The sequence below is a fragment of the Leptosomus discolor genome, chromosome 19 (genome assembly GCF_034619465.1).
Source record: "Leptosomus discolor isolate bLepDis1 chromosome 19, bLepDis1.hap2, whole genome shotgun sequence".
NCBI lineage: Eukaryota > Metazoa > Chordata > Aves > Leptosomiformes > Leptosomidae > Leptosomus > Leptosomus discolor.
This window is the reverse complement of record NC_141409.1, coordinates 8,732,425-8,758,881: the sequence shown is the minus strand read 5'-3', so window position 1 is coordinate 8,758,881 and position 26,457 is coordinate 8,732,425. Positions and strand designations below refer to the sequence as shown.

The 26,457-nt window shown below is 45.6% G+C and overlaps 1 protein-coding gene across 2 annotated transcripts in view; it reads right to left on the bottom strand.

The window, feature by feature from the left end:
• Positions 1-26,457, bottom strand: part of ABL1 (ABL proto-oncogene 1, non-receptor tyrosine kinase) — a 78,438-nt gene that overhangs the window by 15,103 nt on the left and 36,878 nt on the right. The window contains exons 1-3 of one of the 2 annotated variants that reach the window (XM_009950504.2): positions 16,485-16,563; positions 6,974-7,147; positions 5,930-6,225 (exon numbers count right to left, since the gene is read on the bottom strand). In XM_009950504.2, coding sequence (XP_009948806.2) covers positions 5,930-6,225; positions 6,974-7,147; positions 16,485-16,563 — 549 coding nt within the window. Of the gene's footprint in view, positions 1-5,929; positions 6,226-6,973; positions 7,148-16,484; positions 16,564-26,457 lie in introns of those variants that run through there. The other variant, XM_009950503.2, reaches the window with a different exon arrangement.

Here is a 26,457-nt window from a genome sequence, read left to right as displayed (position 1 = left end):
TTCTCACCTGCCTACATCCTCCTTGAAGTGTCACTAGCAAACAGGTGGCTTCCCTGCTTTTGGCCTAAGCTTCTGCACAGTATTCTGCACGAAGTTAGGCAGCTGGTCTGCTCCAGTCTCGTGACGGGCACTGATCAATATCACAGAAGTAAAATCATTACCACCGGATGAAAACCTGCTGTGAGGCGCGATAACCCGTATGCATTGCCATTCTAACATTTATGCAGAAGGTCCATTTTAAGCCTAAAAGCCTACTAAAGATAACAGCCAAGTGACTCCCTACCACCAGAGCCTTGTATTTCCAGTTTTCACCCTTAAGCCCAGCCTTCTGCTAGGCAAGCTGACAAAACCTAGAAATTTAATTTTTAAAAAAAGTGATGCTGATAACACCTGAAGGAGGAGGGAGAAATATTTGTATTAAAGTACAACAGTCTATGCTGGATGCAGCACGCAGAAGATGGAAGAGCTCCATTTCTCACAAAGGACCAAGGTCTGGCACGGGACAGCCTTGCAGGAAGAGCAGCACCGTGTTAGCCACCCAGATTTCTGCCCAGTCCATGCACTAGGAAATGAGTGTGATGCACTGGTCCGGCTGTGCACATTACATGCCAACAGCTACGATCAAACTTCCCAAATGCTTCTGACTCGCTGGATATGCACGCAACAGCTTTTGCATGTGCACTGGCCATCTGTCTGGGATTTTAGGAGGCCGGGAAGTCAATGGGGCTGCCATGCATACAAAAATCCCAGACTTTGGGTCAAATTCTGCTTCTTCCACCTTGCCAGAATTTTTGGACAGAAAAAGAAAATACACCTGTGAAGCTCCAGCAATAAGCGACTACGTCCAACAGAAAAGAGAGATGCATTTGCAAAATAAAAACCCCAAATGTTTGAAGGGAGGGACAAAACCACCCTCAAACTTGAGTAAAGCGTTTGTACTGGAGACTGGCAATTCCTATATGGATGCTCCGCCTTTGCAGGCATCTGTTTACTACACAAACCCAACACAAGAACGAGAGGCATTGGAGAAGACCAAACACTCTGAAGCATATGAGATCATAGGCACTACATATAAGAAAAGGTGAGTGAAAAGAGCAGCCACATCATCCAAGGAAGTCAGAGCGACAGACAAAAGTGCCTCTCCCCCTCAGCATCCTGCTTGCCCAAATCCCCCCTTAAGAACATAACCCACGTGCTCAATCTATGTACGGTAACTATTATGGCCAGAATTGGCAAAACCCACCCATCTACGTACGTCATGGACTTATTTGAAAGAGCTGTGGAAAGGTAAAATGCTCAGTGCAGGTACACAGTGTAACCCAGAAAGGGGAAAACACACATAGACGTGAACGAGCCCACAGACCAGTCACACACAGGTGGGACTACTGCAAGCAGGGTGGCCGCTGGCTTTCAAATTACGGCCTTTGTAACAGAACCATGCTCCCCGACAGGTTTCTGGGAAGTGAACATGATGTAGCATTTGTCATCCAAAAAAGGCAACTACTCTGTAGAAACCTACCTTTCCAGTGTTGGGAAATCATAACCCCTGGTTAAAATGGCATTTCCTCTAGTGGCAATAGCACCTGGGCTTGGGGGAGCGGGAGAAGATACACAGTGGCCAACCTGTCTGTAAGCCACCTGAGCTAAACCCACACCATTAACTACCCTGCTGACAACACATACACTTTGCAAGGGCATTCCGAGTGGAGGGTTTTACACCCTGGGCTGGAGAAATCTACTTTCCCTTCACTCTTGTTTTTCTTTTGCTACAGCTGCTGACAAAAACACTCCTGTGGAAACTTTATCTCTAGAAAATAAAGGCATCCTCTTGGGGAGCATGTTCTCAACCCTCTACTAATATGAGTTGGATATTCTCTTGGTGAAGTAACTGGACCAAATCTCATTTCAACACTATGATTAAAAAAACCCAAACAAAACCAAACTATCTTTCATGGTCAAAAAGGCGAAATCACCCTAAAAAAAGATTTTCTGAGAACAGAAAAATGACAACATAAGAGAGGCTTTTACAGCCACACAGCTTGGACCACGAAGCATTAGCCAGTACAACCACAGTTTAAAACAAGCCACACCTGTTTGGGAACAACTTGTACTACTAGCAGTGGTACGAGCAGTTCACACGTTACACTGAGGACTAGAAGTATGGATGTAGACAATTATGCTCAACTCCAGGATCACTTGGAACTTTACAGAAGTATGGAGAAGGAAGCTGCTCATGCTTTGATGATGGCTCATATCTCACGATCCCAACATCTCATGGAAATCAGAGATATCTCTACTTTGTGGGACAGATCATATGATCTTGTTACAGATGGAGAAAGAAGTTAAACAAATGGCCAAAGGTTTCACAGCAAACCTGTAGCAGGATGGGGAACAGAACTCAGGATCACGCTGTCCAGCCCACAGCACAACACTCCATGCCTTAACACACACGAAGTTTTCCACTTACATTTTAAAAAACCCCAAACAATGCATCCACCCACTAAAAGTGCTTATTCTGTAGGCAGGGTTTTTCTAACCTCTCACTGACTCCAACTCAACAGTGACTCCTGAAGGCCTTACTTCAGATCAGCACTACTGGAAATCAAAGTTATGCTGTGTTTAAACCTCTACCTGGAATTTGAAGCACGTACCACAAGAAGATGAAGCAAGGAGCAGCTACGGACGGCATGCTGCCGCTGCAGCCCTGGGAGCCGCGCACACACTCTGACTGTTCACCTCCCTTCGCCGCCAACCCCGATAACCAAACCTTAACTCAAGCTGCTGGCTGGATAATTTCCCCCAAGAAAACCGCCTGGTGCTGCTAACTGTACTCATACAGAGGTAACAGACTCCACGTTTCTGCAGCACGCGAGGTCATGTAGGGGCTCAGAGAGTTTCCTTCCCAGCTACGCTGCTGACACATTATTGGGGCAATTTGTGTACGTTGTCAGTCACACCATAACACCGGTCCTGTTCCAAGCAGCTCTGCTTGTACGAGTTAGCCAGACATCTGCAGCTTCTGCCACCAGACCGTATCTCTTTTTCCTGGCTAGTATATTTTATAAGGGTGGTTAAACTGGCCCATGCTAACCTCCAACCCATCCTTGACCTGATGGGATTCCCCCTCCCCAGCCAGCAGACAAAACTGAACATCCACCAAAAAAATCCATCGAGATCCATGATAAAGGAGTGAGTCTGCATCCAGTTCAGCCACTGGAGGCTCCAAGAAACTCAAGCAGGACCCGTGTCCTTAATGCTGAAGACAGCAGGATTTGAAGAACTGGCTGGATAACGCTGTTTATTCAGTTGGGTTACTCAACAGGAGGCTTTGACTCAAGTACTATCAAGTCAGGAAAACCAAGTCCTCTGTACCACGGAAGTGGTTTACCAGATGGCTGACTGCACTGTGCCAGCCAAATCAAGAAAGGTCACTTTTAATGCCTGCCTTAAAAAAAAAAACAACAACCAAACCCCAAACAAAAAAACCAAAAAAACATTCAGAGGTGGTCCGGAAGACTATAACCCATTAAACTGGGAAATAAAGAAAAAAATTCCCTGAGGAACTTATCGGTGAAGTTGTTAAACCCCAAAGCATTCAGTATGAACAGTGCTAAAATTAAGACAATTAACGTCTCTGATCTTCTTCCTAGACCCTTCACTTTTCCCCAGGAAAAAGCCTGGGTAAGGCTGTGCGATGCATGGCACACCTCTGCACCGAGCAGCAGTTGTTCTGCACATTTCTCTAACACCCCCTTCTCCTGATACCGCGTTCTCCCGGGCACAGGATGTGGTCCCACCAAAGCCATTCATCCTTACTGCAGCACTGGCAGATACTAAATTCCCTGGACAGGCTGACTAACGATACAGCAGGCTGGGAAGGCCCCAGGTGCTCAGGGAGTTGAAGGTAAGAGCTTTCCATTGGGATAGTCATGCTCTGCTGTGAAGCGGCTAATAGAGTGTGACATGAGCAGCTCAGAGCGGGGAACCTGCTCCAGCGGAGGGAAAAGTAGGGAAATTAGCTGTTTCTTTTCCTAGCTCCTCAGCTTTTACAGCTGGGGACAGGGTGCTGGAAGAGCACAGCGTCCCCCAGCCCAGCAGCAGAGTGAGCAGCATGCCCTCTGCTGAGCAGCAATTCACTGCCCAGCTCATGAACCCAAACTGAAACCGATGTGGTTTAATGCACCAGGCTGCAAACTGCAGCACCCGATGCATGGACTGGAAACCACCCCTTCTGCAGCGATGCTGGTCCTTGGCATGACAGCAAGGGACTGTGGCTACCTCTTCACTTGCCCCTGCACGGACCGTGAAAGCCCAGGAGCCGCAGCTCTCGGTCACTGCCACTTCTTGATTTTGTACTGACAACCACCATCGGCTGCAGTTCTGCTTTAGTGAATTGTGCTGACCTGCACCTTTTCTCAAAAACACTGATTCAAGCAACTTCGTGGAAAATGAACAGTTAACCTGGCTAATACAGACCTGAACGGATTATTGTTGCTCTGCAGAACTGCTTTTTTGGGATAAAAACAGCTCTGCTGGGATGAAAGCCTCCATATGCCAAACCCTTTTACAGCTAAAATGGAGAACGTGTGCTATCGCATCATGGACACGTGCTTATCTACACCAACTGAAGGGGGCCTGGGTTCAAAATGTTCACATGTGAACATTGCTCATCTGCCAGCACCAATGTGAATAGAAGGAACATCAACCACAGAGACAGGAGGAGGAATAATATTCCAGACTGCCATGTATGGTGCACGCCAGCATTTCACAGTGCCAATTTCGACCACAGAGCGTGCCTACATGGGAGGAAAAAGGAAGAATCAAAGCACCATAACTTGGAAATACATGGCCTTAAATAACATGGTTAGAATTGCCTCAATTACCATCTGTTTGCTAAAGCAGACAAAACATACTTCATTAGTGAATAAAATCTGTTTATCTTATTAAAGGTTTTGGAGTGATGAGTCTGATCAATGGGAAACACTATGTACTGGTTCCCTGTGTTTTCATATTAAAGATTTTGCTGTCACACTCCTGTAAGAAGAATAAAGCTCTTGCAGGACAAATGAAAATTGGCCGTGGTGGGCCACTACTATACTTGATTTTTTTTTTTTCTTTTAAAGTACTTCAATGGCACAGAATCTGTCATCTACTAGATGTTGGCAAGAAGAGCCTCAGCAGCCATGCTCCAGACCCACACTTTAACTTCTGCACAGGATCTAAAGAGACACTGCTTAAAATAGATTCGTTAAACAACAAGATTTTCCGAAATCCAATGCCAGTAGAAATGTTTCCATGAAATTCAAACAAAAATCCGTGGAAAACTACACTTTTATGCTAACATTTCTCTGCAGCATCCACAAAGCACGGCATTGGAACACTGCTACAGCACACAACGATCTAGGAAAAAAACAAAAAACAAAAAAAACCAAAAAACGAAGAAACTAGGGACAGGGCCCATATAAAAGTGAAAGTGCCTACCCGTCTCCAATGATCACGCTGAAATACTGTAGAGAAATCAAAACAGTAGTTAAAAATACTACAGAATAGCTCAAAAAGCATTCTGTCCCTAATATTTACAGAATTATTAGCAATGGGTGCTGACTTTTCCGATTTGGCAGTCAAAGAGATTATCTGTTGAACATACAGGACGAGAATTTATCCCCAGAATCTCTTGTTAATGGTACCTATTACATCCAGCTCTGATGTAACTCCAGGATCTCCTACCTTAAACTGTTTCACTACTGAGCTGTATTATACCTCACTGAAAGGTTGCTAAAGGAGTAAAACCATTTTCTCACAGCCATGTCAGAATCTCACGGCTTATTGTCACTACAGGTGATGTGATCAGGGGTCAGAACTGCTCAATTCCATTGCTACGACGTGACCCCGTGCAGCCAGCGGACAGTGAGGACAGCCCATAGCCTACCTTTCCGTCAGACGCAGTGTTTATTCTGTAGTGGTACACCCTTCCTTCGTATCGCAGTGAAATAGATCTCTGTCCTGGACTGCTCTCGCTCTCTCGCACAAGAAAGCTGCCGTTGATACCGCTACTCAGAAGGTACTCAGCAGCGTTACGGGATACTGGTCCGTGATACCAGGAATGCTTCTCCAAACTATTCACTGGGGTGATGTAGTTGCTGGGTACCCAGCCTTGTCCATTCTTCGTCTGGGCCTCGCACCATTCCCCATTGTGATTGTAGCCCAGGACTCGGAGCTTTTCACCTTAGTGCAAGAAGAAAATACACTTAGACACGGCAAACATGGGAGCTGACTGGCTAGCAGATCATTAAATCATCTCCTACAAGAATAGGTATGTGACTGAGCAGGGAGCATGTGTGTTTCTTTAAGCTTGAGTGGACACCTCAAAGCCAAATAAAGTCACATGCCTGCTTCAGGAGTTTGTTACGCTCTCGTGCAGTTCTGCATCAGCTCTGATACTGCTTGAGCTTAAAACAAAACAAAAAAAAAATGAACCCAGCAAATTTTATTTGAACTGAGTTGGCTTGATGGGGCTAGGAGAGAACAGGAGTGGATAAACAGTAAAAAAAATAATTTCAATTAGCAAGGTAAGCAGATGTGACTTGGAGCACACACAAGGAACAGAAGGACTCAGTAAGAAAACACTGTATCTGTACAGTCATTTTTCATACAGGGTCTGTGTTTTGGAGAGTTACGAAAATGACAAAAGCCAGCCTCTAAAATCAGCTTAGTTTAATTTCTCTGTTCAAATTCTTGCTCCTAGTGGAGACCTTAGTTTTGGCAAACGGTTTCTTGCCCAGTGCAAAAACTTCAGACAGTTTTAACCTTTTAAAAGGTTATGACTTTGCGAAATACTCATATTTGTTTAAGAAGAATTCCCACAGTAAAAAAAATTCCATAGGGTTTAGTGTATAACTCAGCTATTCCATAACGACTTTTCTTTCTACGCCTTCTCACACACTCCCAGTACCATTCTGCCCAGCTACCTTACCTTTAGTTATGCTGAGAGTGTTGTCCCCACTCGCCACAAAATCATACAGTGCAACAAAGAGATGGGGGTCATTTTCACTAGGACAGGACAGAAGGTTTTCCTTGGAGTTCCAGCGAGCTGCTTCACTCAGACCCTGGGGCTCAAAGTCTGACACTACCGGTCTCTGAAGGGCTTCTGGAGGAAGAAAAGAGAGAGAGAGAGAGAGAGAGGAAAAAGCAGGTTCATTTTTGCTGATAAAAGCCATCTGGTTAACCCACGCACTCTGATTTTCTACTTCGCATTGTTTCTTGACATGTGTGCCCCTCATGTGTCAGAGGACAGATATGGACAGTTCCTAAATGCAGATCTCCTGCCACAGAGGCAGGACACCCTTATTCCAGAGCTGTTCCCCAGCCTGCCCCGAGCCCCCAGCTCCAGCCTCCCACAGCACACAGGACAGGGAAAGCCCCTCTTTCTCCCTCCCTCCCTCCCTCCCTCCCTCCAGTAAATGCTGCTCACATCGGCTGTTTGCTGCTTGTAAATCCTTTGGCTCATGCCTAACTGCTGGAATGGTTATATTTGAAAACAAACCCAAGACCTTTAAAAGATAAATCCCTTAATTATCCTATAAATTAAATCACCAGAACATGCAGCACAGAGCGCCAGGCAAGGCAAGATTAATAAGACATGGTATTTAAGAATGATACACGTACTTCTTTTCTTCACAGTATTTTTAATCATTTTTCTTCTTATTTGAGTACAAGGCTGTGCCTTTTTCGTTGCTCTCTCTCCTGCCTGCCACTCTTGAAACCAGAGCGCAGCAGCGAGCATACTTCACACAATGAACTTTCTACATTTTTAGGTAGGAACCCTGAGACACCTCCAGAAAAAGAGATTTCTAGTAACTGAGCTTCACGGGTGAGCAAAAACCAACCGCCAAAGTTTTCTATACACTGCGGCAGGGTAATATTCAGTAAGTATCAGGCAAGTCCAAGCACATCAAGGAATTCTACTGCAGTCGTTCCTGGAAACGCTCCCCTCCAGACCATGATTCAAGAGTTTGGGGCAGTGATGCTCCAGGTAGTTGCGTCCCCTCGGTCCAACATGCCACCCCCCAGCTGTGCTGGCAGCCCCACAGGTGACTGTGCTGGCACAAACCCAGGAAAAGAAGTTGTGAAAATCTTAGTTTTTGAAGGGTTATTGTCCATCTGGATGAGGTCATTGAGCGAGGTCACAGCACCGCACACAAACCATCGTGCCAGCGCAGATACGGGGACAGGAAACGCTGCACTATCGCCCCCTGCACCGCGAAATTGCTCTTCAACACTCAGCATCAGTCCCTGCCTGCTCCCCCCACTCCCTGCTGAATCCTTCTTCTGCACAGGCGAATGCAGCAGGTCTTTGGAGGGAGAAATCCCAGGCCAAGTGTCTTCTACATTATCAGCTCACCTAGAAGCACAGTTCTCTCTATACCTATAATACTCACTAGCAAGGGGCTGCTATGTAGATGCAAACACACCAAAACACGCCTTTAAAACTATCGCTTGTTTGGTCTGGAAATGGAGTACAAGCTGCACCAGTAAACCAGTGAAGAACTGACACAATTGACACCAGAAAACGTAGAGAAGCGCAGGCTGGGACAGGTCTAAAATAACTTTCCCCAACAGGGAAATGCTAAAAAAAAAAAAAACCCACCCAAACCCCAAGCCTACAAACAGTAACAAATCCCATTATTTCCTAAGCTTTGGTTGTGACAGTGCAACTATCGACCCACAGACACTCCAGTGTCCTCGATGTGTTGGTCCGATCACCACTGGTAAAGGCTCTCTGGGTGATTATTTATAAACAAGAACACTGCTGTATTCTTTGGAAAAGGTAATATCATATATGTGGTCAGAGAGCAAACCAGCAAGTATACACGTTGTTAGGCCCATTTTCCTAGCCAAACATATCTGCAGGGAGATATATTTTTATAGTGAATCAGAGAAGCCAAATAATTCTGCTTTGTAAACGGTTCCACAGTCAGAAAAGGTGGTGGTGTGGGGGGTGGTTTTTTAAAGCACCTTGACATCCTTGCTTCCCCCTCCTGCTTCCTGCAGAAGAACACCTTTTAATAGCCTGGGTTTGCTTCAAAAGGGACAACGAGAAAAGAAACAGAAAATCCACTTTCAGAAAATTAAGCTATAATCATTTTACCATGAAAACGCTTTGATCCTGTCAAGCCCATTAAGCTCCCTTATCAAACACAGGGCACTGCAGTGACTGGAGATACTCCAAGGAGTTACACCATCAGTAAACACCTGGAACAGACAGACAGCAGAGAGCTGCGAGTAGCAGACACACAACTTCAGCGAGGAGCGACGCCGTGACGCTCTCCCCCAAATACGGCACAAACCAGTACACGCTGCACGGTGGGATGGACCGCAACCTCCGTTAGGAAGGAAAATGCCTCCCCCACGGGGGCCTGATTCGACAGGAAGGCAGGAAATCCAAGGCAGGCTCCACTCCAACTCCAGCGCGATCGCAGCCCAGCGAGGGATGGCTCATGCACGGCTACGGATGGGGATGCAGGAGGGAAGCCAAGCGCTCCGCAAGAATCCCTCCCTCGTGCCCAGGCCGCGGTGATGCTGGGACTGACTCATTACACACGAATGCCAAGGTATGCGCTTGGATTCAGACCCTGAGACAACACTGTGTCGAACACCGAAAACACCCACAAGCTGCGGTGTGAGAGTCAAGGAAGGCTGGTTCTGCTCGATGACGTTCCTACAAACACCGACTCAGTGATAACTGTCTGCAAACCCAAGGATCGGCAAGAGCAAGAGCTGTTAAATAAACATATGAAAATTTGTCAAGCTGGAAAACCACACCAGTCCCCCCTTGAGTACATAGGATGCTACGCACAGATGGGCTTGTGTCCTCTGTATCCTCCAAGTCGACCCCCCCGCTCAACCACCGGCACCCCAACAGAGGTGCGCGCTGTGTGTGAAGGCCGCTGTGATGGAGAGCACGGCGGGGATGGGCAAGACCCAACTCTTGGGTCGGGTTAGGGCTGGCGTTTCCAGAAGGCAGGAACCCCAAGTTACGAACTGAGGTGGGGAAGGCGGTGACCGAATGAAGGGCAGTAAGAAAGGGAGGAGGAGGCCCTGAGTCAACACGGAGAAGAGCGTAAAGGAAAGAGCAGAGCTGTGGTGACCCGCGTGTAGCAGAAGCTTGATAGACCGTGACAAAACACACTTTTAAAGGTCTGGGCCCCAAGAGGAGACTGTCGGCAGACTCGGGAAACAAAACCATGAAGCGAGAGAAGCAGACAGGACATGTCCATCTGGGAGCCACGTACAGCCGTCTGTCAGCAGTATTTATCCCTCTGAGCTGTTCTCTAGTAAATTTGCCCAGACATCACAGTCCTTCAGAGCGGGACTTTGCTGTTCACATGTATTGAGGGTCTTTTTCAACACACTACAGCTTCTTCACCTCCTACTGCTGGTTTTAACTACAATTTTACAGCACTGCTGAGCTCTTCAATGGGCCTAATTCCTCCCAATAAATCAGCCTGGCTGCTATATCTACAGGAGGGTACCCTGGCACGGCGATGGGGCAGGAAGCGAGTGTAATTCAATCTGTTATCTCTGCGCTGTGATCCCTTCCACGCACCCACTTTGTCTTCTGCTGCATCCCAGCAAGACTGTAATTTATTACTTTGATCACAGCAAGCTCCGGATGACACCTGGATTCCTGGGAGGAGTCCTAAGGCAATGCTGTAATTCAGTTTTCCACTAACACCAACTAAATGACAACTCTTAATTAAACCGGAGCAGACTTCGAAATAAGACACAGCAGCTTTTATTTTGAGGCATTAGCCATAAGAATGTCTTCACCGCTTCCCTATATTAAGTTTTTACCAGGAGATATTTATGTTTGCACACTAAAAGGTTTCATAAGTGTAACAATCTCCTGCTAATTACTGTTTCTACGAAGTCATGAATCATTGTTAGGGACTGCGTAAGAAGTTCTCAGATATGAACAATTCTGATCTAGACCAACGCAAGCAAATTTCCTTAGTAATTTAAGAGAAGGGCTGGAAAACAGACAGAAGCACAGAATTACACTCAGCTCCTCCAGAGTCCCGCGGGAAGGAAGAGACCTCCTGTCTCCCTGCAAAACAAACATCCTGTGGTCTTACAAACTGTGCCGGCATTTTTTCCACGAGGTTTCTAGAGCGAGGGAGTGCAGAACACATCTAGTAGTCTCTTTGGAGGTACAGCACATGCTGTCTAAAGCTTCTCCTTTCCCTACCTTCCCCCTACTCTCCTTTTCCCCTGGAAGAAATTATGATAAATGGCAGAAGAGCTATGAAGAACTAATACATCTAAGTGTTCCTGACACTGAGCCCATATGATGGAGCAGCTGCCCCTCTGTCCCGTATTTCCTTCGTGGCCCTCATGGATTCCCTATGCCTGATGGAATATGGATTTAAAAAAAAAAAATAAAAAAAAAATCTGTAAACCAGATCTTTCCAAAAAGAAGGAAGGTTTCGTGTTTTATTTTGGACTCATCCCTTTAGTGAGATCATGCTCAGCCTCTCCTGTCACTCACTCCATCACACAGGCCATACAACCTTCTGCAACAAAGGCTATTGCTGTCGCTTCTGCTCTTGGCTGGTATGTGGAGAGTCCACGTTCTTACAGCCAGCACGAGAACAAATGATCACTTTTTAAATACTGTGTATTTCTATACAGAGATGAAGAAGTGCAAAACCAGATGCAGCCTCCTCTCAACCAGACCCACTCCCCCTGTGCTGGGCCAGTCTTCCCCGCTGTGCTGCCCTATTTCCAGGCACCTTCATCCCGCAGGCAGGCTGCGCTCCTCCTCGCAGCCACCAGCAACCTCCAGCACTTTAAACACCGAAAACCAAGTCTCCTGAATGCAAACACGAGGGAACCAGGCTGCTCATGGCTCCTGCTGCACTGCCCATGTGCAAACAGGCTCTCTCAGTCAACTGTAGTGTTTTATCTTGTCTAACACTAAGCTTCTCCCACTCCTCCAAGATACGGCTTTTCCCACTTTTTTGTCCCACAGTTGTCTGTCACCTTGGGGTTTTTGTTGTTGGTTGGTTTAGTTGTGGTTTATTTGTGTTGTTTTGGGTTTTTTTTTTGTTTTGTTTTTGGGTTTTTTTAAAGTTCACTCTTACATTAGCTTGCAGGTTCCACGCGAGTTCATTCACTGAGTTTATTCCATTTATAAATCCCCTAGTGACATGGTAAATATCATCTTTCTCCAGCCAGTTAATCACAGATGTAGAAGTATGGGGTGGAATAGTAGGTATGGCAGAAATTTGGATTTTATTCCCAAATCTGCTACTAAACTGCTGCCTGACCTTAGACTATAACCTCTGGGAGAAGAAGGGGAAAGTAACTAGATCCAAGTGAATTTCAATGAACCTCACATATTTCTGAAAGCTTTTTACCTTTACAATATTGTTTTGGTTTCCTTACTAAAGGAGCAGAAGGTTTGCCCATTTCTGAGCCCTGGGGAGGGAAAGCACCAAGCAAGAATAATCAAGATTTTCTGGTTTAGTTCCCTATTTTAATAAGCAGGGAAGGATAAACACGTCTGTGGATGATCAGTTTTAGGCCTGAAAACAGTTAGAGCTCTTCCTATGAAATGATAATCTTTTCCTCGCCACAACCCATGGGAAATGGTAGCAAGCACCATCAGCCAGATTTTTTAATGAGGATGGGACAGATAAGAACAAGCACGTAACTAGCAAACCATTACAAAGCCAGAAATACATTTAAAAGCAAGAACTCTACTGAGTGATGGTAGATGAGAGGCCAAGAGGTGAGGAGCAGAAAATAGCCAAGGAAGAGAGGAAGCAAACAGAAGGCTCTTCCCTGGGAGGCAGCAACACTGTCTTAAGGCACTCGCTTTTCCTAACTGATTGACCAAAGACCTGCCTGCCGATCCCAGCGACACCAGGGCAGGATGAGTCACCAGCATCGCAGATTTGGGTCTGGCTCAATACGTGCATAAAAAAGAAACTCTCCAGGAACGGGGTAATGGCTACAGGCTGCTGCTCCTCCCCAGGCTTGTCTACTCTAGCTGTAACAAGAGACGCTAAAAAACAGAGACAGAGAGAGAGAATCTGACAGCTGGCAGGAAAGAAATCATTTCAGTTCGAAAACAAAGGATTTTACTACTGTCCCCAAAATGGTTTTTAAACTTTACAGAGAACACTGACAGGTTTTAAACAAGGCTTCTGCCTTTCAGCGGTAGAGCAAGCCCAAAAAGGCAGCAAGACTATTTCAGCCCCTATTTGGGACATGGACACGTTCTGTTTTCCAGATCAGATTGGCAGCAGTACTTGCTGTGCCTCTTCCCTTCTCCTCTTTACCCTTTCTTGGTGTGAAGTGGGTGAAGAGTTATTCAGTTTGGCAAAGGCAGAAAGGAGAAAGCAGATGACAGAAATTCACATCTCTGACATTTTAAAATACTATTTACTAGTGGGAATGGAAACGAGGGCAAAAAATGGCCAGCTCAAACATCAGTACGTAATAATTAGAACCAGTTTAAACTTCTTTTTGATCAAGTTGAGAAAAGGTCTCAACTTCTTCAGCAAGCAGGCATGCCTGCCTGTAGACAGCAAAGCACACAGCAGTGGGATGTAGCACCTCCACACCACCACAAACAGGACTCGACAAACAATCCTCCTTCCTGCAAACTGACAGAGCATAAATGCCTTTCAGAAGAGGACCACTGTGAAAAAAAAAAACATTTCCAATTATTTAGTCAGAAGACATGTACACCTATGCACGTGCCTGACTCTAAATCAGCCTTAAATTAAACCTGACCTCAATACAGTATTTTCAAGAAAGTGTTTAAAAATACAAGAAACAGATTTGATTTTTTTCCAGTCCCATGCTATTCATCAACCAAACACTGTCATGTTTTTGTTAACACATGAAAACCAAAATAAGAAATTGAATTAGGTAAAATTTAATCTATCCTCCTGGCTGCAACTGGTTCTCCACGCAACTAATGGACCTTTCATCCTTTAAGCAGTGATGTTTAAGGTTTTATAGTCTGCTATAGTACAGAAACTTTCAGCTTTCCCCTCCTGTCCTCAACAGCTTCCCACACAACTAAGATAACAAGAGCAGAGTTAAATCCTCCAATGATATCACCATCATCTCCTCAATCCTTTCAGAAGCTTCAGCAAGGCTGGGGGATCTGCATGGGAATGGACTGGCCATCACATGCTGCTCATAGGGATCCAGGAGCAAGGGTCCCTAGTTTCTGAGCCTTAACACAAACCTGCTCCCATTCTTGCAGTCTGCCAAGCTTAATTTTCTACCAAAGTTAACCAATCCATACGCAAAACCTTGTTAGCTTAAGGGTAGTGCAAGCAAACGGTTTCCACTTGCACCCTTGGAGTACAGGGGTTTGAGGCAAGCCACCACTACTCTTTTGAAGAGTCCTCAACAGCGCTTTCAGCCTCACAGTAATTTTAGTAACAAAGCTGCCTAGGAACACCACGTGAGGACCTTCAGCTTTGGGAAGGAATAACAGAAAATCCTACTTTTTAAAAACTTTTTTTTTCCCCCCAGATGAGTATAGATTCTCACTTCTCCCCCTGCTCTCCAAGAGATCCACAGTCGATTACGGTGGGTCCTGGGCTGCCTACGCCCTAACTGACCGTCACAGCATTAAGGCAGCAGTTGCCACATTTGTTCACCTTCAACACGCTGGCTTCGGTTTTGCCCCATGCTGAGCTGAGAAACGAGACTGAGCTACTTGGATGAAAGATAGTCTAAAAGTTGTTTCAACGCTCATTTCCCACCCCATCGTAAAAAAATAAATATGCAACCAGCCTCAGGGAAGCAGAAGGTGGAAATACTACAGTATTTATTGTGTCAATGATCATGTTGTTAACTCCAGACCGCGTATATGGCACAAGTCAAACTATGCTCTAATCCTATTATGCAACTGCATTGCAAATTGGGGAGGGGGGGGGGAGTGGTTGTAACACACACAAAAGAGAAAACTTGCAAAAACAGTCAGGGTAACACCCTTGTAACATCATCCTTTAGCATTCATTTCTGCACGGAAGAGAGGCCCCAGATGCTCTGCCTGTTCTCCCAGGGCTGTGTTGAAAGATCCAACGGCACAGAAAGGAGAGGCCCAGCACAGCTCGGAGCTCCTCCTCAACACACAGCCTGGCCGTGCCTGAGCCATATCAGAGGCAGGGGACACAGACAGAGGTTTTATAGACCTAAAAGATCACCAAAGAATTCAGTTGCACAGGAAAGAGCAACATTTTTCATATGCATCCGCCCACCATTAGCTTTCTGCAACTTTAAATAAATAAAAAAAGTCCTCTGGAAACTGTTCTTTGATTTTAGACAATAGAAAATTCTTCAGAACCACTAAACGCATCTGAGTACAGGCTCTTGATCCAAAATGCCTTCAAATGGGTTTGCCACGAGAAGCCATTTGTAGATTTTGAGATTCCTAACCTATGAATTTCCGAGGACCATTTCTCCACTGAATATTTGAGAGTTGAGAAACAGCGACTTGCTATAGGCCCCAGGAAATCAGCTGCTGCCTTTCGTGCCTCTGATTTGATGAGTTAGCACGGTCCTCCTGGCATGCGGATTATTTTTACTGAAGCAACATCCACCAACACAAAAGAAGTTGAAGAAGTCCAGACCGCCCCGCCGGGACGGACACAGTCCTGCTAGCACAGCGAAGGGCTGGGGCTGCATGGGGGGACCCGTAACGCTGCTCCCCTGGCAGGGGGCAAAGCCACACCAGGGTGAAGAACTCGCTCAAGGTCACGCCAAGCAAGACCTCAACTCCAAGTCCCCCAGCCCAGCACGGTGCCTCTGTCGCTCAGGCTTTAAATATGAACTAGTCGGGTCCATATGTTTAACATCTCAGTGTGTACAAATAACCGCGGGTGTGACTCAAAAAATCACCTTTTAAAAGCAAATGCGCAAGAAAATTCAGTTAAATGAATGTGGAAAGCAGACTTACAAGGGGACAACCAAAATGAACTAAGAGATGACGTATTAACGCACGCTGAAAATATTTTACTGATGGACTCATCTAAATTTTCTTCCTGAGCCCAGAATTGGTTTTACCATCCTCCTCCTCTCACATCCAAAATAAAGGAATTCCTTCCCCGGACAAAAAAAATAAAGCCGAGGCCTGAAGATACAACTTTGTTTATGGGCTCGGCAATAAGATCACTTGACATTTTACAACCATAAATGGTAGAGCCGCGCTCCCTTTGTATACTGCAGTTAATGAAAGTCACCTGGGGTCTGGATGGTGCGTACACCGCTCGGTTTTCTCGCCCCGGCATGCAAAAGCCTCGCCTAAAGCTGGCCAGGACCAAACACCCCCCCCAAGCCTGGCCCCAACTTGCAAGCAAGGGATAAAACTCATGTCTGGGATGGCGGCGGGGTCGGGCCGTGCCCCCCGGGAGCCCAGCAGCCAGAGCTTGCCCCCAGCCCCCTTGGGTACTCACCTTCCAGGTAGCAGCTGGAGGAGGAGGAAAGCCCTTTCTTCGATTTGCAACCCACCAATTTCAAGCAAATCTCCAACATTTTCATTTGTTAGAGTTTGGCTTCGGCTGTGTGTTTTCCCTCCCCCCCCCCCCACCCCACCCCGGCTTCAGCTTCTTCTCTCACTGTCCAATTATCCGGTAAAAAGTGTAAAAAAAGTCGTCTAAAACAAAAATATCCAGCGAAAGTCTAAAACAAAACATCCAGGAAGAGTCTAAGAAATCCAATGCTCTGAAAACCATTACAAGGGCGAGCCCGAGAGGCGGAAAATCCTGGGGCCCCGCGTCTCCTCTCCTGGAGAGTTAACTCCAGCCATCTTCCCTCCTTCCTAACTCTTTTGGCGGGAGAGAGGAGGGTAGGGGAGGGGGGAATAAAAAGATAAATAAAATGAAGAAGAAAAAAAAAGCAAAGCCAACCAAGTTGGGCAGAGTCACTCCTGCCCGCGCTGTGCGGCAGCTGCCCGCATGCCGGGCGCTGGGTGCAGGCAAAGCTGCTGGGGCTTCGCTGCCAACAAAGGGCCCCCTTCAGCCGCTGCCTGCCTCCATGACATCAGGCAGGCGAGCAACGCCCTCGCTCCTTAACCCTCCTCCTGCCTGCCTGCCTCCTCTCCCAAGGCAAGGGGGGAAAACAAATCAACAAGTTTCCCCTGCTTGGAAGAGTCCTCCTTGGTTTGGGAAAGGGGGGAAAGGCAGGATTTAGGAATAACGCTGCCGCTCTGGTCCTCGCGGTGCTTTTTGCGCGGCTCTGTTGAACCAAGTGAATTGTAGGCAATAGGCAAAGTCTTAAAAGCTTGTCATTTCACGGCGCGTTACGGGAATTGTTTAAATACTGTGCCTTGTAACAGGGAGAAGCAAACCGAGAGCTATGCCCATTCGTAAACCAGCACAAAAACTGCAGGGGAGCTGGAGGTCCTTCCCAAAAGATGCTGCCTTAGCACCTCTGCGATCATAACAGGCAAACGGATTCAAATCTCAGCTGATGCAATTACACTCGCAGGATACCACGCCTCTTGCACAAGGGGCCAAAAGTTTTCACTCTCCCACTACCTACTATTCTTCTCCCCCACAAACTGTGCCTTTCCCTTGCAGGATTCTCAAAGCAACATGTTAGTTACCGCTCCCCAGTTTCACATTTTGTATAGATTACTTTCTAGCATTATTGTGTGTCTCCTTTTTAAAACAACCATGACTTTTGTTACATATATATTTTTATGTTCTATACGTATATACATAATTTATATATCTCTCTATATATATCTATAAATATAAAAAAGATAGCAAATTGGGCATGTATATGATTGCATTTTTTTCCCCACTCAAAACCACCCTTTCATTTCCCGAACCTTGGGGTGATTTTGCTGCTTGAAGCAAGAGGTGCTCAAGGGCACAGAGATCGTCAGGGGTGCAAAATAGAGAGGCTGGGGAAGCCCACCCTATCACAAAGTCCACCACAACGTGTGGAGTGCCTGGTGTGTCGCACACAGGATCAACAAAGCAGCAAATCTTCATTTTTGTCCCTGAAAACTTCCCTCCACATCTGACAGTTTATTTTGGCAAGGTTACCGACTAGCTAGTGCTCTTTTGCCCTCCAACGTTTTCAAACATTTAATACTTTAGGGGAAACTCTGCATGCTTCCAGCATCTGAGGACCGTGCCTCTGAAACAGCAAACATTGCTCAGACTCTTTAAACATTATTTTACAGCATTACTTTGCCTCAGTCTTCTGTTCCATGGGGCGTACACATGAAAGACAGCTTGGAAAGAAATCCTTGGTCTCTCAACCCATACTGAACTTCAACAGCAGCATTTGCATTTTTTTTAAATACCACAAGTCACATCATTTCTAGCAGAGAAACAATCACAGTAGGGACAGTGTGATGCTCAAAGCGCTTTCATGCTTTTCTCAGAAAAGACAAACATGGATATCCCATTTAATAAACCAGGAAACAGCGAGGGAACTTAAAACGTTTCCTCAACTTAGTCCAGAGAAAAGACAAGGCTAGAGATCCAATCCCCCACCTCTGGCAGCCTGCATGTGCATTAGACAGAGATGCAGTTCTCCCCACGCTCTCCCTTCTTCCCTCCACTTCTGCAGGAAGATTTCTATGTTATGGAAGCACAAGAGTTTCAAGAGAAACCAACACCCATCACTTGTCCCCTGCCTGCCTAACTTCAGGTGAGACTGCAAACAGAGAACTTGTGCAGAACTGCGCTGGGGAGAGGGGGGGCAGAGAGGGGAAAAAAAAAAAAAAAGCAAAAAAAAGCAGCAGATTTGGAGGAGAAAGGTTACATAAATCACAGGAGGAGCTCCGTCATCACGTGGATGGCCCAGTGTCATGTTTAGGGAACTGGGATGAAGTAACACTGTAAGAGCAGACCACGCAACTTGCACGCAACTTCTCCATGTGAGGAGCATCCCGATCCCGCTGCTCCTCCAACTGGAGCTGTAGGAATGCGGAATCCCCATAGCATCCCCCGGCAGTACAAAGGCTGCCCCCCATGAACACCACCCAGCCATTACAATTAAGGTTAATACAATGAGCGCCAGCAGAATTAATGCGGATTACATTCCTGATGAACTCCTGGGGTTCTTATTCCAGAAGAAGAATGCCTCATCTCAAATTAAATTAACCCGCTTGCAGAATAACCTCACTGTAGGAGAAACACATCCACTCGGGGAGTTAAACACAAAGAGCTATCCTGGGATAACTTCTGCTGTAGATAAACAAATTAATTCCCTTTATGTTTCCATGCAGACAAGCTTGTGTGGTCCCTCTGCTACAAATGTCATCCTTCAGCGTTTCCCCTTTTGTGTCATGGCAAACTAGGCTGTAAATACTCTGAGCAAATACTCTCTCCCTTTCCTGCATACCATGAAATTAACTGGCGATACAGAAATAAAGGCCATATTGGTAGCGTCACACAAACCCCGCTACCCTTACGGCTGACATCTATTAATCCCTTTCATGTTTGTTTGTCATACACACATCTTAGAACAAAATCAGTCATGAAAAGCGTGCAGACTTTTGGACTACAGAGTGACTGATGCAAGCTTCAACTCAGGCTCTCCGTTGCAGAATAGCAAAACAATTTTGGTTGGGAGCAGACTCGGAAGGTCTCCAGTTCAACCTCCTGCTCAGAGGGCAGCTTTCTATCTCGATCGGGTTGTTCCAGGTTTTTTGCAGATAAACTTTAGCAGAGTCCGCTGGGCAGCGTGAAACACTTTTTATCCTCTTTTATCTACCCAGCTTTGCCTTGCTGCAAGTTGTAAGTGCTGCTTCTCCTTGTGCAGTGCACCTCTGAGAGGAGTCTCTCTGGTCACCAGTCGGGCGGTTATGAGAGCACTGGGACCCTTCCAGCCCCACCAAGCAAAGGCAGCTCCCTCAGCCCCGGGGGGCACCGCCAGCTCCAGCCCCTGCCAGACTCCCTCCAGTGTGTCAGCGCCTGCTACGGGGGAAGGAGGGAGCTGGACGCCGTACTCCAGATGTGGCTTCACAAGTGCCAAAAAGGGGGAAATAATCACTTCCTTCGACCTGCTGGCTCTGCTCTTGCTAATGCAATCCAGTATCCATTAGCCTTTATTGTTCATGCTTGTACAACAGCATAAACCTATTTAGCCAACTGCCTTCATGTCCGAGCTGCTTCTAGCAGACAGCTATTTATTCTTTACTTTCTTCAAGCTACCCAAAATTTGAGTACAGATTTTTTCCGAAAGAGCATGATCACACACATGTATGACAGCAGCAGCAAAAGGACTGGACTCCATGAGCAGAAAGTGAGTTTTGGCATGATCCCACGATGTTAGCAGCTGGAGTGAATTTTGTTGGGATACCATCAAAAACAGCTTGAGTGCTTGTCACCCATCTAAAAGGAGAGCTTAATTTTACTTTCAAATCCTCTTCTGAAACATAGGAAGATAACAGAGTTGGAAGCCCCAAACACGGGGCATTTTTTGATAGGCACGTCCAGCTGTTTCAGGACAGAAAAAGTCACTGGAAACAGAAGCAGCACGAACAAGTGGTTAAAGCAAAGAGTAAAGGAGCGCGTTAGAGAAAGCAGATTCTTGCTTACAGTTACAAGTTACCTGTGCCTTGCTCTTCTGTAAACACAGCTGAGAATTTCCCCGCAGGTGTTAAAGACTAACTCAATGCCAGTTGTAAAGCACCCTGTTGTCTCTGGATGTACGAGGCAAGGAAATGTAGAATCACACCATTCGTAAGATGCATTTTTCTTAGTAAGTGATAAGGTTGCACGTGATTTCGGGCATTCACAGGTCACACTATCTTTATGATTAAAAATAGGTCCATGCCACAGAGCACTGCCACACTACATAGCTCACTTCTGATGATGTCTTTCCCATAGTGAAATAACACATTCTAACACCATTACCTGATTAAAACTGTATGTGTATATGAAAATGATCAAAGAAGCCTATGCTGAAATCCATGAATGACCACAGCATGTGCTATAGACACAGCTGTAACGGAGCTGGGCTTTGATCCGACAGCAAATGCAGCGTTGCCTGTTTTCCTGGGGGCTGGTCCAGCTTGATCTGACAGATTCTAATTTTCCTCTGGGTGTTCAGATCCTCCACCATTAAACACCTCCATCCGCTCTTAGATACAAAGTGCCAAACTTTCGGGAAGATACTGGTGTGTATTTGATAGAGGCGACTAGCGGCTTTAAAATCGTGGCTACTAAACTACCTCCTTGGCACGTGCAGCACAAAACACTGTCGGGTGGAGTCTTGTAAAACTGTTTGCAATGAATACAACTTCAGTGGGTCGCACACGTTAAGCCATGAGAGCTTTACTACAGCATGCCAAAGCAAGCACGGCAGAACGCGAGTCCCAGACTGGCAGGGTGAGAGCTGAGCGCACATCCCACACCCAGCCCCTCAAAAGCCACCGCAGACTCAAACTGTCTCTGGAGTCAATTGCCTCTTGGTCTCAATAATTGTTCATCGACACCTTGTGACTACTCCAAATGACAAGCGAAAACAAGTCTTCCAGGACACTCCGACATTCTCCGCTTGCTCGGCAATGACAGCACTACAGAAACAGGCAATTAAGTTTGTGATTTATTTGTAATACCTGCCACGTAACATAACAGGTAGAGGGTAAGAAAAGTCCTTGTTGGTGTTTGCACATCGAATGGCGACATCAGCCCAGTAAAACTTTACAAGTTTGTTCACGCACCGAAGGAGAAAGCCCAAGTGACGAAGACACTGAAGGATCTCCAACTACCACTTACGGGTGATCACTAGGCGTCAGTAATGCCACTGGCATTAGTAATGGATACCCAGGCAAACAGGGCTCAAGTGGTTTTACTGCTCTGCCCAGATAACTTGCCCAGATGAACCTTTGTGCCCTTAGTGATGTGTGTCACGCCACCTCCAGCTCCTCCAGCACGGCCCTACCTCAGAACTACTCCCTGAGTGCCGCCATTGTCCACTTTCTTCCAGCTTTTTACGGAGGTAGCTACCTTTCCTTTTCCAGCTCATGTACAAAACATTTTTCTAGATACCATTATTCTACCTTGCCATTTAAGCTCTTCTCAAAATTCAGCTGACATGTTTACAATAGCTAGTTAAAACAGCATGTTAAAAACAAAAGCCTCTTGCTATTCTGACCTACACTCTACAATAGGCATTATTGTAAATAAATAATTAAAAAAACACCACACACTAATTTGAACAAAGGCTAGTTAACACCTGAGGGCAAAGAGTGTTTTCCTTCCTTCAGAAACCATCTAGCACAGCGTGAATGGCCCTGCAAGAGCACAGGGAGGTATCTGCACGTACAATGAAATATTAACACTTCTGGCACTTGGACTTAGCAAGTCCCACTCCCACAGGAAGAAACTTTAAAAAAAAAAAAAGGCAGGTTACAAAAAGTCCACTGTAGACATCAACAGAAAAAGAGGTTTTGCAATACAGCATTGTGCATTTGTTGTTTTTTCCTCCATGATTTAACAGATGGTTGTTATTTGCAATTTTCATAAGTGAAGGAGGCGGCTGAGAAGTGGTGGGATTTCAGAGAGGGGATGTGCAGCTATTTGAAATTCCTTTCAAGCAACAGGCCAGAATCCTTCTTTTTAAGGTAGTAACAAGACAGAGGGTACTACCAAATTCCTGCAATAGTGGTCCCTCTTTACCATACTCATGTAAAAAAGCAAGATGGGTTGTGAGCTCCACCGGGAATTGCCTGGGGTATTAGCATTTGAAGCCTGCAAGGTTAAATCCAAGTCCAAAGGGGCTCTTCACAAATCACTGGAAAAATTTTGGGCCTCTTCCATTAAAAGCTTTTTGAAACATCTGCAGGCAAAGAAAAAGAAAGTTGCATCTTGCGCTTTTCAGATCTGAAAAAAAGAGCAACTTACCTTAAAGACGCAAAAAATCACACAAACTCCTACTTCCTGTAATTACTTAACTTCCATCGTCTGGGCAGTTTATTAAGGTTGCAAAAGGGGGAGCGGGGACTGAGAGTTTCTGTGCAATAGGTAGAGTCACATCAGTTTAGGGATCCTACTGAAGTTCAGTGTTTTCTGCCAGACCAGAGAAGAGAGGGCTTACAGCCAGCCAGGACGCAATCAGAAAAGATACATACTTGGAAAGTATCAGAAAATAAATTTTAGAGTTTCTTTGCCAAATACTGACTCAGATCTTGAGTGGGAGCATTTCTGAATTTCTTTTAAATGAAAAGGCAAGGAAATGCAGATGAAAAAGTAAAGTTAAAACAAGAGGTGAAACCTGGGAGCTCAAAGCTGATGGCTTCCTGGGCTATCTCCTATGATTCCGAGAGCGTCCGCAGGAAGAGCCAGGAGGACCAGTAAAACGTGTTTTAGTCCCGACAGTAACTAAGTGGTTAATTTCTTCCAGTCAAGAGCTGAAAAATCTGCCAAAGCAGAAGACCAGGCCTAAGAGATCGAATTACACATGAGGAGGGGGTGGAAGGGGAGAAGAAGAAAAGAAAACAAGTATTACTGAACCACTGCTGCCTGAGACTCAGCAGGGATTAGGGGAACATGGAGGAGCCGAGGCTCACCCAGCACCATCCCCAACGCCACGCCTGCCTGGCTGTGACCCGCATCTTGTCGTTCACATTTCGGGAACATCGACCTGTACTGAGCACCTTAACTCTGGCCGATATGAAAAACCTTTTGTGCATCAGCTATTGAAGCAATATTGGTGGAACAGTTGAAACGTCTTTCTTCCACTTGCTCCCTCCACCCAGCTGATGCAGTTCTGCTGCGTTTTCTCTCCCGAGCGGAGAGTTTAACCTGGGGCACAGCTCTGTGAACGTGTCCAGCACACCTACTGCTGCCACAGGTATGGGAATCACCAAAGTACTTGGATAGCAAATGGAAAAAAAAAAAATAATCATGCATAACAGACACAAATAATAATGCATCAATACACAAATAATCCATCAAACCTAGCAGCAATTCAACTCCTTAGCCTTGAAGCTGATCACCCAAAAGAGGTCTCACAGCAGTATTAACATTTTCACAGCTATTTCAGCGCAAATGAGGGCTCCCTACCCAGCCATACACCGCTCCTCTAGTCCTTGCTCATCTAAGCTGTTTCAGCACAGAATTCAGCAAAGATTACACTGCTTTCTGAAATGCAGAAAAATTCCAAGTAACACACACAGCAATGGGAGACCAGGATAAACTCAATTGCAAAGACCATTTTTCTCTAGGGATCTAATCCTAGACAGAGTTATGCTTCTGAACAGTATCAATACTGATGGGACCTTAGAGGATCTGATCACAGCGTACACATTTGCTGACTCTGTAAGGAGCGTACTTTTTTTTTTTTTTTAAATTAACCCCCCCCAAAACAACAACAACAAAACCCCAAAAGACAGTGCCTTCCTATCAGGAACTCAGGATTTTGCCAATTCATCCACAAAGGAGTACATATTATTCTGAGAAATTTGTAATTATATCAATAAAAAAGCATCTATGTAAGTATAAAAGCTACTACATAAACACAGCTACAATCACTTGATTTGAATTGCAGTATTTATCCAGCCTCAGTATTTCCTCAGCCTCCCTCAGATATGCAGGTGAAATGCCTGGTGCTCCATAGCACTAATTGCTTATTATTCCCAGTATAAGAAATTAAATATACACTTCCAGAAAGGAAAAGCTTCCAGTTAATTAGAACTGCCTGCAGCAATGGTGCCTTCCAAGCAGTTCAGCATTTTATTTTGTTGTCAGGACACAATATAAGAAGTTTTAAGAGTCCTGCTGGGACTATGACGTAAAGGCAGGACCAGTATTTTCCCTGGTGAAGACTGGGGCCAACAGGCAGAAACTTCAGACAGAAATAAGCTATTTCACTGTGGAGAAAGGCAAATGTAAAATTGTGTATGTACACCTCGGTCCTGGTCCAACTGGAGCAAGGATGCAGAAAGAGGTATCCATTTTACTTGTGCGCTGCTGAGCACAGACAGATGCAGTTCAAGTGCTAGACCTAGTGCTAAACTTCCACAAGGGTTTTACACTGTTTTTCTATTCCTAAACATAGAAACATATTGCAAGAAGCCTTTTAATTTGATTTTTTTTTTTTTTTGGAAAAGCTAGGGAACTTTCTCTCTAGGTTACACCATTAAGACGAAGCAAAAGTCTGATGTTGAATTCATCACGGACAAAAGTTCTTAAATTAAACCCTTTCAGGATGAGTTTCCTTGGTATGCTTAGAGTATAACGCTTGTCATATCTGCATGAAGACTTAGAAAATGGAATGAGACTGTGGAATACCTCCACATTTTCTGCCCTTCCAGGTAAAAGACGCAAGATAAAGAAGGAAGGTGCGACTGCTCTCCAGTAAGCCCAAACTCTGCCTCTCCATGTGTTTTGAGAAATCCAAAGTTCCTTTCTATTCATTCCCTCTTTACCCTACCTGCCCATCATTAATCAGAGCCATTCACAGAGCAGATATATTACATGTGGTCTGAGGTTTACAGCTGTTGGCGTGAATAAAGATTGTAGATTCTGTCTGCCCGCATACCAGACAGAAAATAAAGAAAAGTGCAGAGGTATAAATGAATAGCAACAGTCAGCACCCTATAAGCTATCCGAGCCTGCTCCACGCTGGCTCTATAGCTGCCACATCTCGCGTTTCAGGCTCAGCTGAGTCACTTCACTATTCACAGAGAGAGAAGCAGATTTTAAAGGCCTGCACAAACGATCAAATAAAAACCAAAACTAAGTAAAATACTTGCCACTGCTCTGAAAATTTGCACAATGGAGCATGAGGGCAGGAAGCAGAAAAATGCTCCAGGCAAACATTGAGATTAGTTGGGTAGAGACCACGCTGACACGGAGTGAGGGTTCTCCGCCAGTTAACCCCTTCTAAATCCAGAGTGCCTCCATCACACCTTTCCCATCTTCTCCCTTTTGTCAGCACCAGTGCTCACACAACCGTGTGGTGACCCAGTTCAAGAATGTGAAGGCTCTCCTCTTGACGTGTTCACACAAGTAACAGTGCTGGCATCATGAAGGGGCCAGGAGAGCTGGTTCTTCATTCAAAATACAGAGAAAATCAGCTGTACTGGCAAGTTGTATGGACAGCTTAATCTTACTGACCTTTGCCACTGAAAGATCTACAAACAAGTCCAAAAGAAATGAACGTGAATGTAGGAGTGGACCAGATATAGATGCGTTTCATTAATCATTCAGAGACCATCAAAGGGACCACAGAGTCATTCAGCGCTGGGAGACCTGCTTCCACCTGAAATGGAAGTATTTCAGCCAGCCTCAAGTAACTGGCCGCGCTCCAGTCTGGATCTAGGGAAGGCAATGCCTCGAATTCCTAGAGAGCTGACGGATACCCAGATATGCAACAGCGCTGCAATAGAAACAACGCTCTCTGAAACTACAGCTTTGTGAGAAACCCTTTCTTGGGTAGGAAGTTCCTCTGTAGCTC